Source organism: Gavialis gangeticus, unplaced genomic scaffold (assembly GCF_001723915.1).
Source record: "Gavialis gangeticus isolate Ggan-Ray unplaced genomic scaffold, GavGan_comp1, whole genome shotgun sequence".
In the NCBI taxonomy this organism is placed as follows: Eukaryota; Metazoa; Chordata; order Crocodylia; family Gavialidae; genus Gavialis; species Gavialis gangeticus.
This window is the reverse complement of record NW_017728997.1, coordinates 52573178-52593389: the sequence shown is the minus strand read 5'-3', so window position 1 is coordinate 52593389 and position 20212 is coordinate 52573178. Positions and strand designations below refer to the sequence as shown.

Here is a 20212-nt window from a genome sequence, read left to right as displayed (position 1 = left end):
GGGGGGTGTTATGTCACGGGGGTGAAAACTGTAGGGATGGTAGCTCTTGCTGAGGCCACAAAGCCTGCCAAGTTTCAAGGAGATGAGTACAGGGGTTTGGGAGAACTGCACCTCAAGCTGTGGACAAGCAAAACTTGTGACATGGGTGACACTGTGTGTGTTAAAGTGCATCAGGGTGAAAGCTGCAGGGATGGTAGCCCCTGCTGAGGCCACAAAGCCTGCCAGCTGTTAAGGAGATAGGTGTAGGGGCTTCTGGGTTCTGGGGCCCTGTACCTCTAGCTGCTGACAAGCAAAACTCATGACATGGGTGCTTGTGCGACTGTCTCACTCTTGGGGCATGGGGTGGAGGGGGGGGCGACACTACTGCAGGCCTGGCTGCTAAGCTACTGTGTTACCAATCAATCTTGATTCACTTGGGGACCAGCTCAATACACAGTAGCTAGCTACTAGATAATGAGTTAACGGGCAAGGATTAACACCTACAAAACCACAGACTAAGGAGAAGAAAGCATCAATACAGAGCCAGGAACTGCTTCTGCCGGAAGACAGAGACAGTCAGTTGCACAAACACCCACGTCACGAGTTTTGCTTGTCAGCAGCTAGGGGTGCAGGGCCCCAGAATCCCCCTGCACCCATCTCCTTAACAGCTGGCAGGCTTCATGGCCTCAGAGTAGGCCTGCAACTTTCACCCTGCTGCATCTTAACACACACAGTGTCACCTATGTCATAAGTTTTGCTTTCAGGCATTTGAGGTGCAGTTTCCCAGAAACCCCTGCACCTATCACCTTGAAACTTGGTACAGGTCACGCTTGCAGCAGAGGCTGCCATCCCTGCAAGTTTCATTTGAATCAGCCAACAGACAACAAAGTTATAGATATTTCATTGCTTCCCCATTATACTTTATGGCTGAATCGGCTTTGAATCTTCTGAAGCGATTCAGCCGAATCGAATTCGAAATATGTTTCAGATCTCTGAGTCGAATCTCTGGCACCTAAATTGAATAGTTCCCTATCCACACAGGCCTACTGTTTATACCATATTGAATTTTTTCATTTAAAGCTTTCAGAAATATTTAAATATATTGGTATGTACTACACAACATTCTATACTGGCAGTACCACCATGTAGCTTCACCTACGTACAGTCAACTGATGTGGTTTAGTTAGCTGCAATCTCATGCTACCCTACTACTGTAAGAAATTTAAACTAACCCCCACCTAAAAAACACTTCCATCTAGTTAAAATATTTTACACAGAGAATTTAGTACATGCACCATTTCTCGGAACAACTTCATATTTATAAAAATCATTCTGTAAAGTATAAGGAAGCTTTAATTAAAAAATAAATCCAAATTTATAACCATTCTCTCTCTTCTGTAGAGAATGTAATGGCCAGTTTCACAGTATTAAGAGCAATATGACTATTACTAGTCCTATACACTGTCCAGTTCATCTCCTTGCCAAGAAAAGGAAAGTCTAAGGATAAAAAATAAGTATCATAACTATAAGTTAGTCTGTGTAGTATATAATGATCCAACCTACCCAACACAAACTAGATAATCTTTTCTCTAAGAAAAGACATTCACCTAGTCAAAATTTTACATTATCTTCAAGAAACTTCAGATGGCGAGCCTTCACACTGTAACTGGTATACTTCTCTCCCATGTGCTCCCGCAACTGTAACTAGAACAAAAACAGTATAAGTCCGTTGTTTTAATTTACTCCCCCTTTGGTCCCCCCACACACATGCTGCTCCTAAGAAAATTTACATTGAGGATGCCATTCAGTCTGATCAGTTGAAAGGGAGGATGAATAAATGAAACATACAAATGGTCTTAGCTGAAACTAAGAACTTTAAAAATGAACTGGGTTGAAAATTTCAGAAGAGATGTGTGCTATATAAAGAGCAGTACACAAGCTTTTTTGTTAGCTTATCTATGCAGCACTTCAGTTGTAATCAAGTTTTGCAGCAAACAACTGGAAATCTGACCAGCTCTGCATACAGTATGAGGGCATAGTCTAAGACTCAAAGGTAGTACTATGGGGCAGATGGTAGGGCTCTGCAGTCAGCATCTTTGACACCCCTGATGTACACATTTTAGAAATACTAGAGGTAGATTTATATATTTGGGTATTTTTATTGATTTCAATGAAAACTGTACATGGACTCTGAAAGTACCTTTGGGCATTCCAAAATGGAAGGTCGTTGGTGAAATGCCAGTTAATTGACATTTCTCTAATGAACTTCCACTTTGGAATGGCCAAATGCTGTCTTCAAAATGCACACATTCAAAACTCTTGCATCTTCTACAAAAATGAAGACAATGCTGAAGTTGATTTGTATTATTTACAGAGCCCTCCTGTCTGCTCCCTCCAAAATTATGCAAATAAGACTATGCTAATAAGGGTAGGGAAAAAATAAAACCCAGAAATGGACGGCATAAGTCCCAGTCATAATGTGGCCTTGCACTGCAAGTTGCCCCGTATGTTTTCTGTCAGTTCTTAAGACTTGTTAGAAATACATTGAAAATGATGGCAATTGATACTCAGTCATAAACACTCTTGTGCCTTTATAATTAAGCATGTATGTGTGAATAACAAATAAATCCTGTACAATACAAATCAGTTCTCTCAGACATGCTGTTAAATAAGTGATTAATCAAATATGTTCATCATAGCAGGAAACATGTTAAGTATATCTCAAAAGACTGAAATGTGCTTATTAAATTTAAAACAACAAAAAACTGTATGTAATCAGTCATTCATCAGATTGCAAAAACGTTTCCTAATTTAAAATGGTATAACTTGTCTGTTACAAGCAATACTATCTTTCCATATACTGCTCAACTGTTGCATTACTTCACAAGTGTCTATGATACAGCCCACAGGGCCCTATTATCTGGCCCAACATGCTGCCCATGGATCTCAGACTGAACCCACATGCATTGCGCACTTGACTGGCCCCATAGGGCCAGCCTGGGAATGTACACTGAATGCAGCCTCACACCACTCACCCAGGACCTGTGCCACTCATCTGGCCCAGAGGGTCTGATGGAGTTTGACGCACCACATTACTTGATTAACCAAGCCTAGGTTTCCCCCCCTCCAAAGTCTCAATTTACACAGCAAGTCAAAATGTGTTAAGAGCTAATGTGCAACTAACCAGGTAAAATGTAACTGGATAGATGCACAAAATTGTCCTGTGAAAAAGCATGCAAATAACCAAAATACACAATACAGTGGATTATTTATATAACATAATTATCAATCTCAAAATGGTCTCAAAATTGAAGCCAACTTTTCCAACAATTCAGAATGAACTAAAATTAAGATTGCAACTTCTGCTTTCAATATACATGACTATGGCCTAATTATGCAAACAAATAAGCACACACACATGTCTTTTCAGGGGCAGGGTCTATGTTGTTAGATCAGTTTCTTAAAATATAAAAATGAAATGCTCATTTAGACAGCATGGAAGGAAAAAAGCAGATTTAGTGGACTGCAGCATTAGGGGAAGGAGGAAAATTCACCTCTCTCTTCAGCTCATCTTCTTCCTCCATGATATCATATACTTTCTCTAAAAGTTTCACTCCAAGTCCTCGCACCACATCAGATCTCAAGATTTCAACCATTCTCTTAATCTTTTTAGGACCAGATAAGGCATCTTTAAAAAAAAAAAATGTAAAGTAGTTCATTTTAACAGGCTCCTTTCCTACCAGGGGTTTGAATATGGGCTAATCAATACCAAGGAATCCATGGGGGAGATAATTTGGGATTGTGAAACAAGTATGTTAGCTGGGTGATCACCAGTAACACAGTAACCCTACTGGCGGAATCTGCAGGTGCAAAGTCCACATGAATCCAGTTTGCAGGATGAAGGCCTCAGAGCATAAAATAATAATGTGCGTCCTGCAGGTATGTTTGGAAGGGTCTCTACAATCACAGTTAGAAAACATACTTTTGGGAAAAAAAGGTAGTTTGGAGTAGCAGTTCCACGTCAAAGGGTAGATCCTACAACTAAAATCCTTAAGTGCATTTCAATCATTTTACACTTAAAAAAGGAATTTAAAAATTCAATAATGACTGTACTGAAAAAACAGCACTGGTAGCAATAATGCCATCCACCAACATACTTCAGGACATGAAGCATTAATATCAGTGTATGCTGGGGTACATTACACTAGGAACCAGAGTACAGAGATGGGTAGCTATTCTGGGCTGGCTGTTCACAGCAGATGCTATCATATGGCCTTGCTACTAGATAAGGGCATGTAACAGCCTGTCTGGATTGAGCAAATGGTTGCTCCAGGATGGAAACAGATCTTACACACACAGGAGTAGTTTTACCTCTTGTTTTTATCAAGGTAATTCTATACCACATTAGATTACATTACACTAGTGTAAGTATTTACATCATCTGTCTACTTCTTATTTATACCAACATAAACTAGTCTTCCTTTCAAGCCTCAGTGGCCTTTCAACCTCCCCATGACAGTAATTTTATGATCCCGCAAGGTTTCCATTAGGAAATGAACCAAGAGCATGCTAAGTCTTGACTTTGGCTATTAAAATAATCTAAAAATAACATTGTCACTACTGACACAAACTAGATTTAAGTCAGTGATCTGTTTTCAGTGCCCTAAATTTCTTCATTAATGAACAAATGCAGATAAAAGATCTGATCGAGCCAAACGTGATTTTATTTTTAGTGTGAATTTCATTGATGTGTCAACCAAACATTCAATGGTAGTTTCTATTTACAAGGTGCCAGCAGTAAATTTCTGAGCCAGTGATATCACTGTTTTATAAATCTAAAAGGTACAGTTACTATGAAAAACAAAGCTGACCAAAAATGTCACTTTCACTAGAGGCAAGGATTTTTTAGTACTGTATCTTTTACTGAACCAACTGCATTGCTGGGATCAAACATCTTTATCAGTTTTTTTCTCATTTGATGTGAGCCAGCATAATATTGACACTGAGCTAAATTCTATTCTGGCTTTGCCCCTTACCAGAGTTAAATGTGGAATTAAAAAACAATGAAAAATGCTAGAATTAAGCATTTGTTTCGGTGAGGGGCAAAACAGTAGAATTCAACGTACTTTCCAATATTATGTTGGCTATTTAAAAACATGCAAAACCAGGACAAGCAAAATTTAGATCAACAGACCTCAGGTTTAGCTTTTTTACTCATCCTTTGGCTTGTAAACTGATTTGATATTATATGGAGTCAGTCATACAACACCATTTCTACTGTCACCTTTCAGAATAATACCACTCAGAGGTCTGAATTTGAAAGATGTCTTCTAACTTTGAACTTGTCAATTCAGGTAAAAAGAACTGCTGCTACAAAAAAAATTAGCCCCATTTCTGTGATGAGATGCATAATGAACTTCTGCACCCACTTAAAGCCCTCAGGTTTAGATATTGGGTCCTACCCATGATCAAGACGTGTTATGAAATACTATTTTGACATTTAAAAACATACTTTTTAAACTTTTTAAATCTTTAAACTTTGATTTTCAATTTTGAACAGTTCATTTTAAGAAGTCCATAGCCTGGCTCACAGACCAATGAATAACACTCAGACCATCTCTCCCCTCGATCTACATTTGCAAAGATTACCTCACCTGCTGGCAGCTACAGCAATTGCTTACACAGAAAAGTACTGCTTTCAATTATATTTAACAGCTAGAAGGAGAACCTATACCCATGTAATGCAACAGCTTTCTGTGGACTACCAGTAAGTGCTCTGTTGACCACTGATGGTCAGTGGACCTTGTCAAACCTATTCTTTTTTAAAGTATGAACAGAACTACTAACCTGAAGGAAATTCTTCAAATCTGAATTCCTCTGGTTCATTAGATGCTTTTCCACATAGGATAAGAGTATCCCTGTATTTCTTTTGAAACTTGAATTCTGATTCAGGGGTTGGGATTAAGGGGTGTTCACAGTTCTCTTTAGAGTCCATTTTCAGGGTCCAAGTCATAAGCTGAACCAAATCGTCCATTTCATTTGTATTTTTTTTCCTAGAACATAAAACAAAACCTAATTCAAGGCCCTGGCTTCAGTTCACAATTATTGTGAGCTTTCAGGAACTTGATATCTATAGGTAGGGATCTCTGCAAATCATGGAAAAAGTGCCCCCTGCAGCAAGCAGCTCCTTTAATTTTTTTCATTTTGCCACTTGGCCCTGCCATTATTGTTGATTGTCAGGGAAGGAAGAAGTGACATTTTAAATTCGCCATGGTTTTTGCTTCCTCTCTGGTCAGCAGCAACTGGTGGGGCCACCAGTGCCCCTTTGCTGATCACCAGCAAGGAGGCAAAAGCTGTGGCATATTTAAAACCACAGTTTTTGCTTCCCCAGTGATCAGTGTGGCTGACAGGGCTCTCCACCTATTGGGTGGGGTGGGGGGGGAGGAGGAGGAGCAAGCAGTGAAATGAAAAAAAATTAAAGGAGCTGCTGTGAGGAGCACTTCCTCCATGATTTAGAGATCCCTATCTGTAGGTGCCATTATATCTGGGGAGGGGGAGAGGGGGAGGGGGGAGAACAGTTGTGGTTTTGGGGTTGGTTTTTTTTTGCTACACAGCTCCATTGGTAGGCATCTTAGTTTAGACAGGGCATCAATTTCATCTATCTGTTACTCTGACCTAGTCTAAACAACAGTGATTAACAATCAAGTCAGCCACATTAGCTTAATCTACACTGGTACTATGGCAAAAAAATGTAAAGAAAGATGTAAGGAAGACAAGATTCTTAATAAACACTTCAATCTTGTTCCCATTCGAAGGGAAACCATGCTAGCACCTTTGCAACTAATAGTTGCTTTCGTACTGATAAATGGATTTCATAGTAAACCATTTGCTATGCCTTTGGTTTCAGTGAATTACACACACACACCAATAAGTTATACAGGGCAGGTTGAAAATAATTGGGTCAGAGAGGCCAATGATCAAATGTTCAAAACGGATTTGATTCAGGATATATGCATCAACTATGAAAATACATTTCTAGTTTTCCATATCAAATCCAAGCAGTAAAAAGTACTAGATACTGGAAACAAATGACTACTGGATGACTATAGGCAAGAGAAGACATTTACCCTGCTTTGAAATCTCCATCCGACTTATCTGTGGAACTTGTGGAAGAGCTCATCTCATCATCAGATAGGCAATGGGTTATTTTTTTTTTCTATCATAGACAAAACAAATAAATTACTTCGTAGAATTACAATCAGACCAACATGGCTATTGCCTAGATCCCTGAAATATGGAAGATATTACATTATGCCATTTGAAATAGAATCTTCAAAATGTGAGATGAAAAAAGCCAAATTCCAACAACCAGGACTAATTTTTAACATTGATTTTGTGCCCTCCTTTCCCCCACCTGGCCGACATCTTATACCTAGAGGTAAACAACCTGCTTTTGTTCCCTGCAACCCTCTTAAATTTGCATTCCTGCAGAACAGTTTTCTAAAGACTGGCTTTTTTTCATACCCAAAGGATTTCTGACCATTTTTCATATCTCTCACCATGCTTTATTTCTTTTTTTTTGGCCTGAGGAAGGATGTATGTGTCAGAAAGCTTTCAGATAAACTTTTTGCAACTATTTAGTTGGTCTAATAAAAGATATTGCCACTACCCAAAGGCTTCACCTGCCTTTTGTGCTCAGAACTAGGTTGTATTAAAGCAGTTGTACAATAACACACAGGTTCTTTGAACTATGGAAAAAAACAATTTTCATCAAGTATAACTTACTAAATAAGATTTAACTGGGTAAGTAAATTGTAATGGATGTTTACAAGTTAAGACCAAGAATTGTAATATGTTTGTCAAAGCACATACATGTGCTAATTTAATTAGCATATTAAAACTGTCACTTCTATTTAAAATGGAATGATTCATTAAGTATTTTACACAGCCTGTTTCAAGTTCTGTAATTTGGGCATATTGATAAATTCTCAGGCAATGAATTTTAAACTACATTATAAGAGCAATTATTGTTGGACTACAAGGTATCAGTCTTTATACAAATATTTTTATTCTGTTCAGTAACTTCAGTATTCCCTAACATTTTCTAGGTGGCTTCAACCTAAATTTCATATATGCATCTCCATAATTCAGTGAGTTCAATTTTTAATACAACACGCAAAAAAAACTGCATATCATTAGCATATATATGCCATAAGCAAAATCTAATTTTTCTTGATTTGCAAGTACAGAGGTTTTTTCAAGCTAAGTGTTATTGACATTCTAAAGTTTAAAAATTAACGCTTATTACTTTTGGCAGCACATAACCATACACATTTTGCCAAAAGCATGATGAACTTTGGGTGTGCCCTTTCAAATGATAGATTTTTCATTCTATACCTAATTTTTGTACTTTCTTCACTTGTGGGATTATTTTTCTCCTTTTTTTTTAAAATGTAGTTTTGGCAAAATGAGTTTCAGACAAAATCAGGAAGTAGCCCAATCTAAGTGCATGAATGAACAAAGCAACTAACAGAATGAGACTGAAGTCCCATTTATCTACATTCAAGGCATATCCCAGAAAGAGGCAGCACATGCTTCCATCACGTTGCTCCCCAGTTGAACATTACCAACTCCATCTTTGTGCCCATTCAATCCTTCATTTCTGATGAATAAGGGTGAAAATGTGTCAGTCGTGATTGGCTAAATCAGTTTAATTCTGGTGTCAAATATGAGGTAAGCTATTGCAGCAACTGTAACTCATAACTTTTGGGAGGCAAGAGCTTCAGAACAGCTGTGTAGTTTTATTGGCTATGTGCTCTACAGTAAATAATTTTTGTGTTACAACTTTCTCAGTTAATTTTGTTTCTCACACAGGCCTGTATTTAAATATTTAAAAAGCAGATAACCCCAGTTTACCTGAGAAACACTGGACTCTGATGAGGACTGAGAAACTTTAATATGATTTTCCACATGTAATTTTGCTTCAGCTACTGCATTATGTGATGTTCGTTTTGCATCAGACACTGAAAGAATGACAAACTTTTTAACAGTATTTATTTGTTTACATTTATTTTGAATGATTTCTATGGCTCATGAAAGGAAAGGCTAAAACCTGGCAGAACATAGCACTGGGAAGTAATCTGTTTTTCTAAACAGAAGACAACACTTCTAGCTGAAAAAATGCATTTCCTCCTTTTCCCACATATTTCAGATACAAGTTGCCTCCATGCATAATACAGAATGAGCCCTAGAAAAATAGTTATGCTAAATAAAAACTCCTATTAACACTAAAAGTACATCTCAAGGAATCTCTTGGGGGGGAAATATACTAAAAAGTAGATTGTAGTTCTCCACAGAGAAGGCATAAGGCTCTGCATGTAAAAGAGTCAACATGCAAATACAAGTTACCAGAAGGAAACACCTCTTCCTGTGACTGTTTTAGTCTCCTCCTCTCTCTTGCTGACAGGGGTCGATCCTTTAAAATAAATCAAATGAACATTTATGTGGTAATCACAGTGTTTTTTGCAGTACGCAGCATGTGAAACAAAAATCCTTCATCCTAATGCCTCTGGAAAAAGATGGCTATTAACTATGGCTCTCAACTTGTTTAGCATGGATTGTATTAATTTCCCCATAGTGTTCAATGAGCCCTGCATGAGAAGAACCTCCAACAGCTTCTCATAACTGTTTCAGTTACGAGAAGGAAACTATCATTTAAAAAGGCAGAACTTCAGTCAGGGAGGACAGCTACAATTTCGTCTTTTTTCCCCTACCTCACTATGCACATGGTTGTGGAGAAAACCACTCAGAAGAAAACAACAAAACTTGCATATAAAATGTTTAGTACCAACCTCTAAAATTAACATCTGACTGTTTTTAGAGCTATTTACAGAATCTGAGACTTCAGCAACATGTTGATTTGCATGGCTTTGGGTAATCTTCACATCCACATCTGGTGGAGAAGGCAGAGGCTGAGAAGCAATTGCACTGAACTTAGAGAGAAACAGTACATGGTCACAGTCTTCTCTCTCAACAGATTTAAAAAAATCTATGAAATCTGGAAGTCAGAGCACAACTTTGTGAGGAAAGGACTAAATCCAATCTCTTGGGTTTCATTCCAGGTTCTCTCAGAGGACACAAAATGAAGTGAATACATTTTCAACTCCATCCCTGTCCCTTGTTCCTTACCTACTTTAATATCCTCCCACCTTCCTCTTTGGCCATGTTGAGTTAATACCCATTCAAAAGAACAAAAATACACTTACCAAAGTCAATAGTTTCACATTTTGTTATGAATCCATTTATATGAACATTTAGGAAATTAGATTATTCATGAACCATGTTCTATTTTAAACATGATCTTTTTGAAAGGGTCTAAAAAGCATTATACATGTTGTAGGATAGGAAGAGGCTAAAATAGCAGAATGCTGTCAATTTTAAGCCACTTTTATTCACTTGCACCTTTTCCAAACAAATGTCAGCTAGTTCCTTTTTCTTCTTTCGTCGCTGCCGTGAGAGGGAGGGTTCACTGGCAGAACTATGAGGCTTTAAGTGAGAAGTGATTTTTTCCTGAGCTCCTCCAGGTTTTCCATGAACAACTTCATCCTAAGAAGCAGAACCCCACCCCCAAGTGTTTAAAATGTATTTTTTTACTTCTAATGTACACACAACTTTTACACGTCTCTATATCATCATTCAATTTTAGCATTTAAGCCACAAAATAAAAGTATGTTAACGAAGTGTGAGATCTGTTACAATGAATGGGAGTTCTGAATCGCTATTAGGGCGGTGGAACAGAACACACTAGTAAACCTACTCCACAAATCAAATATTATATAGGAAAAGTGTGTGTAGGGGGGGCACAGCTCATTGTGGGGTGTAGTGGCTCACCAGGAACAATATTTGGGATTCCTTTTAAAGTACTATTCATTTTAGGTCAAAGAACCAGCCAAAATTAATGCTTGAAAACTCACCTGAAATATGACAGGTACAAAAGGTGCCATCAACTTCTCAGTATAATCCAAACTCTGAAAAATGATTGGCAGTGTTGGAGTGATGTTGTAGCTTTGATAGTCCAAAAAACAGGGGAGACGCAGGGATTTTTTTGAGTGTGATATCTACATACCAACTAACCATGCAATTGATCCAATAAATCACCCACTAAAATCTTTGTCTCCTAAAAATTGACTGCATTTTGTTTAGATTAAAGCAGATCAATTGTAAAAAGTGTTAAGTATTAGTAATGCAATTTGTCTCATGAAAAAAGTTGATAAAAAAAATCTATCATCAGTTAAATATAACAATGTTATTTAGTGTGCGACTCGATAGAACTGAAGGCTACACAGCCAGGAGACCAGATTTTTTACATTGAAGTCCAAGGCAAGTGTAACAGGAAAAATCAGTTATACTTTAATATACTTTTATTAAGAGCCCAAGTGTCTGACACCAGAGGACTGCAAGGTCAGTGACTTCCCCTAGTTTTTTCACTTGTTAGGATGTGTTAAAAGAGTGCAGGGAATAGGACACTGGCCTGTCTGTGATAATTAACCACCTAAGACAGGAAAAAACCTAGGAAGGAGGCTGGGTCATGACATTTCTTTACAGGGGCTGATTCTCCAGAATACTTCTCCACCCACCTCCCAGCATATTTTTCTTTAAAAGCGTCTCTTCTTTTCTGTTTATTACTTCACTCTTTCCCCTTCATAATAAAGTCTCTTATATCCATTAAGCAGTTTCCCTTTTCCCTTGCTCTAACTTTGTATCTCCTTTTCATCTTTCTCTTAACTTTTTCTACTTTCTTCAGTCTTTCCCACTTTTACTTTCCTTCCCTATCTTTCATCTTCTTTAAATCAGTTTTCTGCTAAGCTGTCCTTCCTTTCTCTCTCTCTCTCTCTAACAGACAAATAAGAGGTGAATATGGCCAAGAGGGAAGTATATCCTGCTTCAAATATCTCCCAAAAGTTCTCTTACCTCATCACTTCATGGCAGGAGTAGAAATAAATTTGCTTCTAGGCAAGAACAACAAATCTGAACCATTAAGGTAAGTGGATACAATGCTACAGAGCTACTAGGGCTCCTAACTACTTAAAGTACCTCAAGACCTCAATCTGTAGTGTCCTGTCATGTTAGATTCATAGATTGTTAGGGGCTGAAAGGGACCTCACAAATCATCAGGTCCAGCCCCCCACTCTAAGCAGGAAGACAACTGGGGTCAAGTGACCCCACTGAGGTGACTGTCCAGTTTCCTCTTGAAAACCACCACAGTAGGTGACTGCTCCACCTCTGGAGGGAGTTTATTCCAGTCTGGACAACCTAACTGTGAAGGAGTTTTTCCTGGTATTAAGCCTGAAGCGGCCTTCCGGGAGTTTGTATCCATCGGTCCTGGTCCTCCCCAGGGGTGCCCTGGTGAACAGTTGTTCACTGAGCTCCTGATGCACTCCTCTAATATAGCAGTAAACCACTATCAAGTCTCCTCTCAACCTTCTCTTCTTTAGGCTAAAGAGGCCCAGGTCCCTCAGCCTTTCCTCGTATTGCTTGCCTTACAAGTCCCTGATCATACAGGTGGCTCTTCTCTGGACTCCCTCAAGTTCTTCCATGTCCTTACTGAAGTGCCTTAGGTGGTGCTTATGTGCAGCAAATTTGTACTTTCTAAAAAACCCCGATGTCCGACAATTACACTTTGAAAATATTTGTCTAAGCCTTAAAAAAATTACCTGCTCAATTTGCTTTTGGTCTCCTGAGATGGTCTGCATGAGCTTCAAAGTATTGTGACTCTCATCTATGACTCCAACAGGCAACTTTTTAGAATCCCTACTTTCAGCTTCCAAACCTGGGTTTATGTTTTGTTGCAGTCCACTGTCCTCAGTCTGTGGGCCACTAAGTTTTACTTTAATTTCTGCATCACTAGGAATACTTAAATTGCCCATTTTATTATCTTGCACTGAACAGTCATTCTTACAGTTCCTTGTTTCAGACAGCAAAATATCAATATCCACTTTGCTCAATGTTGCTATGGAAGCTCTTTTGTTGTTCATCTCATTTTTTATTGGGGTTTTTTCAGGCTCAGCTGCTGTTTTCTCCGAGTGACAAATGTCAACAGCTTTATCTTTGATTAAATGCTTTTCTTCATTCTATAATTAAAAAAAAAAGTAATCACCCTCTCAGTTATTTCCATAACAGATTTATCAGAAATGTTCTAGGCATCTAAACTAGTTACAAATGTGTTGAATAATACAAAAGTTGTAATGAAAATTATCATGTACAATTTTAAACTTTAATACAGCATGTAATAGGACACTGGTCCCGGGTCCTGTTACGGTCCATGCACGCTAGCCAGACTGGAGCTCGCCCAGAGATTTACCTGGGGACTCTTGGCACTATCACTGCCTGGATGCTGGCAGGGGCCAATCTGGGTGGCAGGCAAATACATGCAACAAAAGCCAGCTCCCATTGGCTCCTCGGAGTTCCACCAGAGGTTCAAAGGGGTGGCTGCCACACTTGCTCATCCTTGGAGAGAGGAAGGCATGGGAAGTTTGAGTACTGTGTAAGCTGGAGCCAGAGCTGAACCCAAAGCCGGTGCCAGGGCCAGGGCTACAGCTGGGGCCAGTGATTGAGATGAGACCAGCGAAGACAGGGTAAGCTTTCCCCAGAAGATAGGTGAAGGCACCGATAAGCTGGCAGGCTATAAAATTATTAATTGATATGGTATAAGAGGATCAGCAATTGAGTTAAGGTCCCAGTGGGGAACGGACTATTAAAATGTTGAATTATAAGGATCGTTGATTAAGTTGATGAGCCGGTGAGCAATAGACTAATCATTAAAAGGTAAAGATGATAACTTACTGAGTTAATAAACAGATATATGACAGACGATTAATTGAGGAATCACGGGATTTATAAAATTAAGAGCAATAAGTCAGGGAACCATAAATTAGTAAAAAGGAATCTTAACCCCAGGTACTTTGGAGGCCAAGAGTTTTCATAGATTTCATAGACATTAGGGCTGGAAGGGACCTCGGAAGATCATTGAGTCCAGCCCCCCGCCCAAAGGGCAGGAAGTCAGTTGGGGTCATAGGATCCCAGCAAGATAAGCATCCAGTTTACTCTTGAAGGTGTTCAATGTAGGTGCTTGAACAACCTCTGATGGCAGGCTATTCCAGACCTCGGGGACTCAGACAGTAAAGAAATTCTTCCTTATGTCCAGCCTGAAACAGTCTTGCAGTAGTTTATAACCATTTGACCTCATCATCCCTTGGGGCGCTCTGGTGAACAATCGTTCCCCCAGATCCTGGTGGTCACCCCTGATAAACTTATAGGTGGCCATCAGATCACCCCTGACCTTGCGCTTTTCCAGGCTAAAGAGCCCCATAGCTCTCAGCCTGTCATCGTAAGGTCTGTTTTCCTGACCTCTGATCACGTGCATGGCTCTTCTCTGGACTCTCTCGAGCTTCTCCATACCCTTTTTGATTTGTGGGGTCCAAAACTGAGTGCAGTACTCCAGCTGCGGCTACTAATAATAAGTAAACTTAGCAAACCAGGAGGGCAGGCCTGAGGACACAGAGTACAGGTAGATGTGATAAGACCTTAACCAAGATCCAGCTGGGAGTGGCAAGGTGCAGGGTGTAGGGGAGAAGGAGCCCTGTGAAGAAAATCTTTGTCCTCGCATCATACTGCTGATTTTGGATAACTCTTCAACTCCCTTTTTTCTATTAACTATTGAAGATGTGGAAGTATGGCAGGCGAGTGGGAAGTGATCTAGAAGTGGAGGCGTGAGCCACTGAGATGTCCCTGGACACACCCGCTTACAGTGGTGCATTGGCTAGGAAACTTAGAATGAAGCCAATCTTGGAGAAAGAGAGCCATTTAATGAGATGGACATAAACCCACCAACAGGAACAGGGGGGACCCCCCCAGAACTGGCAAAGAGCCTGTGGACTAGTGATACAGTTGTTTTATGGACAGCAAACACAAATGGAGGAGCTGGTGAGCGTACAGTCCCAGGAGTCTGAGACCCACATCATGCTACTGAATAGACAACAGAAGCTGAGTGGAGGGGAAAAAAAAGAGGCACAACAAGCCATGGTGATCTGGGCCACTGAAGGGGTCAGAGTAACAAAGATGATGGCAGACAATGATGTTGAAGCATACTTAAGAGGCCTTCAAGAGAGTCACACTGGCTGCTGGCTGGGACTAAAACCGGTCGGCCAGTCAGTTAGGCCCAGCTCAGGCAGCTTATAGGGACCTGTCCAAAGCCTAGGTGAATGACTATCAAGTAAAGAATTCCATACTGTACCAACTTGAGAGCACACCAGAATGTTATCACAACGGTTGTGTGCCAAGAAGCAATGGGAAAACAAATGGCCAAGGATACTTGCCCAGGCACTGAGGGACTTAACTGAGAGATGGGTTCAACCAGAGGAGAAGACCGTGCCAGAGGTGTTGAACCTATTCCCCCCTAAAGCAATTCCTTGCCAATTTGGAGGACATACAAAAGTGGATCTGGAAGCAGCAGCCTCAGACAGTGGAAGAGGCTCTCCACCTCACTGAGGCTTTATGGGCGCTGAAGGGGAGGCTTATTGGGAGACTAAGAGACAGGACCTGGCATCCAGAAAACTGGAAATGCCTCTAAGCTAGTTCCATCTGTTTAGAGGCTTGGGGACCTGAGAAACTGTGTGCTATTGATGCAGAGGCCTTGGGCATATGGCCTGTAACTGTCCATGGACAATGCAAGAAGGATGCCCCTGGAAAGGACTACACCACAACCAGGGTGAAAAATCCCCAAAGAGTCCATATGAAGAAAGAATGGATTGCAGCTTTGGGTGGCAAATGGGACCAACCAGAGTACCAAGACCAATGGATGATGCTAAAATAGGAGCCCTAATAATACTTCCTGTGGTGGATTCTGGGTGTGCACAGGCTACAATAAAGGATGAATTGCCTGTGCCAGGCCAGTAGGGGGTGCTCCTGCGTTTAGCCACCCACCTCACTACGCCCAACTGACCCCCTTCCTGGAGCACATCCACAAGCCTTGGGGTAACACCACCACCACCCAGGGTCTGGACTGATCTTGGCCCTGTGCCCCCTGGGAAACACAGGCCTAGTAGTCCTTAAGGGGTACTTGACCCACTGCAAGAACCTGGGGTGCTTTCCTCAGTCTGAATTACAACATCTCCCTTAGTTAGCTGAACCAAGGGGACCCCCAAGGCATAATCTAGACCCTCTCCCAATAAGTCTTCCATGCTAGGTACAAAGCAGAACTTTATTGGTTACAAGGAGTAGGTTTGGAATAGGGTACAGGTTTGGAATAGCAGTGTCAGAGAAATACATTAGAGCAAACAGTGGCATGGTAGCCTTTGATCACACATCTAAGTTACTGCAAGCTATATATCTAGTTAGATCTCAAGTGGCTTACTCACAAGTATCATCCAGAAGCAGGTGGAGATTCCCTCAGGAGGCAAGCAGATCATTGAACAAGAGTTTCGAGAGAGAGTTTTAGATGGTCCAGGTTCTCTGAGAGTTTTCATCATGGCTGCTGCTCCGCTTCCTGGGCAGTCCTTAACTTATATAGACCATATGACCTCATTTACCTAATCCAATGAAGGCCAGCAGTTTGGTTGGCTGGCAACCAACCAAACTGAAATGCATCACTGATTGCCAGGTAGATTGGCTGCATCTCTAGCCCCCTCCCAGTCATGATGACATTGCTTAGAATAATAGGGAGTTTAAGCCCCCACCCAAGTGTGTGAGACCAGTCATGTAGGCAGAGGGAGCAGGTTTCCCCCTCACTCAGGAATGTATCCAGCTCAGGTTACAACTCAGGGTTACCTGAAGCTGATGGGGCCAGGGGTGTTTGCCCTCTGCAATGACCATGGTAACCAAATTATCAGATTGATCATCCGCCTGAATACAGAGTTTGGGGAGAGAGAGAGATGGCATTCTGCCACAACCTCCACAGATGGGTAAAGAAGATACCATGGTCAGCATGGTATGCATGCACAGGGCAACTTACACATATGCCTCCCCCTCCCCCCACCCCAAGTGGGTAATGTTGACAGTAATGGGCAAAATGGAAAAAGTAGCAGTGGGTTTAGCACAGAGGCTGCTGTGCCCCATGTTTTGGGGCAGGACTGGCCTCACTTTCATGAGGTGATAGATCAAGCCCTGGGGCACAGGGCTGTGCATATATGGAAGAAGACAACCCAGGAGGCCCAGGAAGAGGGCCTGACTGGGGATGAACCAGCCTCTGGGACAGAGGAAAAGCAGCAACAGGAGAGGTTAATGGAGAGGGTCAATTCTGGGATGAACAAGCCAGAGAATCCACTTTTTGCCATGTTTATAAGATGGGGATAGTGAAGCAAGCCAGGGAGGCACTGTGCACAGAATTGATGGTGACTTATCAGCACTTTGAGCTAAGACATGATGTGTTTCATTGGAACAGAGATGCACAGGTGCTGGCACCCCAGAAATATAGAGAAGCTCTATTGCACATTGCTCACGTACTCATGCTGGGGGAGGAGGGGGGTATTTGGGTAGAGATGAGATGGAGTCCCGTTTAATGCAGCAGGTATATTGGCCCAGCATACCCAAGAAGGTGGAACACTTCTGCTGAGCACGCTCAGCTTTTCATCTGGCCTCAGATGTTACCCCTCTAGGGCTCCATTGATGCCCCTGCTGCCTGCAGGGAATCGGGTAGGGTTTTTCCATCCTCCCATCCCCATAGAGCCAAGCCAGGAAGGAGCTGAGCTCCTGAGCTGTATGAACAGGCCAATCAAACAGGTGTGCTCTTTAGGGGAGCGCTGGAGTTTGCGCAGAAGTGGCCTGAACTCTAAGAGGTGACAGCGTCGGACAGAGACTTCAGGTGAATGGAAAAGGAGGAGTCTTTCAATGGGGCTTATGGTACAGCGTGCAGCCAGAGACACTGCTCTGGTGTCACCTCCCACCCGGGGCTCCTCTGAGGCCTCCACCCACATGAGGCCCTTGGATGGGTCGGTGGTGCCCTGGGCCCGTCTGCAGGGGTTGCTTGACAGGACCTCTGGGGCCTGGTGGCAGCAGGGGTCCCAGGAGTCCCCTCACCTGTCTCACATGTACCCTACTTGAGACCCTGGAAGGGCAAGTGAGAGAACTCCAGGCAGAGGTTAGCAGGCTGCAGGGGATCAGGGCTGCAGAGGATAAGATTGATAGGTACTTTCATTTTCTGCAGGTTCGGACATCTGACGGAGAGACAACACAGGAGGGACCCGATGCAGATGAATGGAAGATGGTCACCTCTAGAGCTGAGACAGCTTTCCCAGTGCAACTGGGGAACAGATAGAAGGCCCTGGCAGCACTGGAGGAGAGTGCAGTAGAGGAAGCCACAGCCACAGACATCACCATGCAGGCTGAGGGTCAGACTCAATGACCTACTAAGGTCCCTTCTGGCTGAAACATCTATCTATGAATCAGGAGGATGAGCTGAACCTGGAATTCTCAAGACAGTTCTCAGAGGCCATGTGGTCAAGGGACATGGTTGTCATGGGTGACCTAAACTATCCTGACATCTAATGGGAGAAGCAGTCAGCTAGATCCAACCATTCATGTAGGTTCTTAACTTGCATACAGGACCTTCACCTAACACAGGAGGTATACGGTTCCAATACAGGAAACACCTTACTGGACTTGGTGATGGTTACAGGGGATGACCTGGTGGGAGATCTACAGACACAAGGTAACCTAGGGAACAGTGACCATCAGTTGATTGAATTTACTATCCGGCATACGGTGGAAAAGATAACCAGTAGGGCAGAAGTGCTAGACTTCAGAAAGTCTAATTTCAGTGTGCTCAGGAGATTAGTTAGTGAGGCACCGAAGAACAGGAGCATTGGTGAGATGGGAGTCCAGGAAGGGTGGTCATTTCTAAAGGGAGCAGGAGGCAATCCCATTGCACAAGAAAGGAAGCAAAGGGGCCAAGAAACCCTCTTGGTTGAACAGGAAAATCCAGGAAAGCCTAGGGGCAAAAAAGAGATATATAGGCTGTGGAAGCAAGGGGTAGCTACCAAGGCAGAGTACACCTACTTGGCCTGCACTTGCAGGGAGGCAGGTAGAAAGGCCAAAGCAGAAATGGAATTTAGGCTGGCAACAAAAATTAAAGACAACAAAAAGTCCTTCTTCAGGTATATAGGGAGCAAAAAGAAGGTACAGGGTAACATAGGCCCCCTACAAGACAAAGTAGGGGAACTGGTGACAGAGGGGGGGGACAAAGCTGAGATCTTCAATGACTTCTTTGTCTCTATTCCTGAACTCAGATCAGGATAAATCTCCCAATTGGATCATAGACAGGCATAAAGGGGAAACCAGCCCACCAACTGTTAGCACCAACTTAGTGAAGAGACAGTTGGAGAGGCTGGATGTGTTTAAGTCAGCAGACCCAGATGATCTTCATCCAAAGGTGCTGAAGGAATTGGCCAGTGTCACAGCAGAGCCACTGGCACGGCTGTTTGAGCATTCTTGAGGACCCAGAGGACTTGAAAAGGACCAATGTGGTCCCTGTTTTCAAGGAGAGGAAGGAGGATTTGGGTAACTATAGACCAGTTAGTTTCACCACTATCCTTGGGAAAACCTTTGAAAAAATTAAGGATTACATTTGTTGCAGTCCAGCGGGGAAAGCAATGCTAAAAGGCAACCAACACAGATTCATAGCAGGTAGATCCTGCCCGACTAACTTTTTTTCTTTTTATGACCAGGTCACAAAATGCTTAGATGCAGGAATCAAGGTGGATATCATCTACTTGGATTTTAAGAAGGCCTTTGATATAGTATCTCATTATATTTTTATAGATAAACTGAGCAACTGTGACACAGATGACTACACAGTCAGGTGGATGGCAAATTGGCTTGGGGTGGCACCCAGAGAGTGGTGGTGGATGGGTCAGTATTGACTTGGGAAGATGTGGGCCATGGAGTCTCACAAGGCTTTGTCCTTGGACTGGTGCTGTTCAATGTCTTCTTCAGTGACTTGGGTGAGGGCATGGAAAGCACTCTGTCCAAATTCACAGATGATACCAAAGTATGGGGTTCAGTTAACACACCAGAGGGCAGGGAATAAATCCACACAGATCTGGACAGGTTGGAAAAGTGGGTGGAACAGAATAGGATGCAGTTCAATTAAGGACAAATGCAAGGTGCTGCATCTAGAGGGAAGGAATCACCAGCACGCTTACAGGCTTGTGGAGGACGTTCTCAGCAGCACAGCAGCAGT

At 42.0% G+C, this 20212-nt stretch overlaps 1 protein-coding gene across 1 annotated transcript in view; it reads right to left on the bottom strand.

Moving 5' to 3' along the window:
- Positions 1–20212, bottom strand: part of NEK4 (NIMA related kinase 4) — a 64766-nt gene that overhangs the window by 7265 nt on the left and 37289 nt on the right. Inside the window, exons 7-16 of the mRNA XM_019505213.1 lie at positions 12693–13109; positions 10953–11006; positions 10441–10584; positions 9831–9971; positions 9388–9454; positions 8896–9002; positions 7107–7195; positions 5827–6032; positions 3534–3667; positions 1587–1683 (exon numbers count right to left, since the gene is read on the bottom strand). Of these exons, the coding sequence (XP_019360758.1) occupies positions 1591–1683; positions 3534–3667; positions 5827–6032; positions 7107–7195; positions 8896–9002; positions 9388–9454; positions 9831–9971; positions 10441–10584; positions 10953–11006; positions 12693–13109 (1452 nt within the window). The 3' untranslated portion in view covers positions 1587–1590. The remainder of the gene's footprint in view (positions 1–1586; positions 1684–3533; positions 3668–5826; positions 6033–7106; positions 7196–8895; positions 9003–9387; positions 9455–9830; positions 9972–10440; positions 10585–10952; positions 11007–12692; positions 13110–20212) is intronic.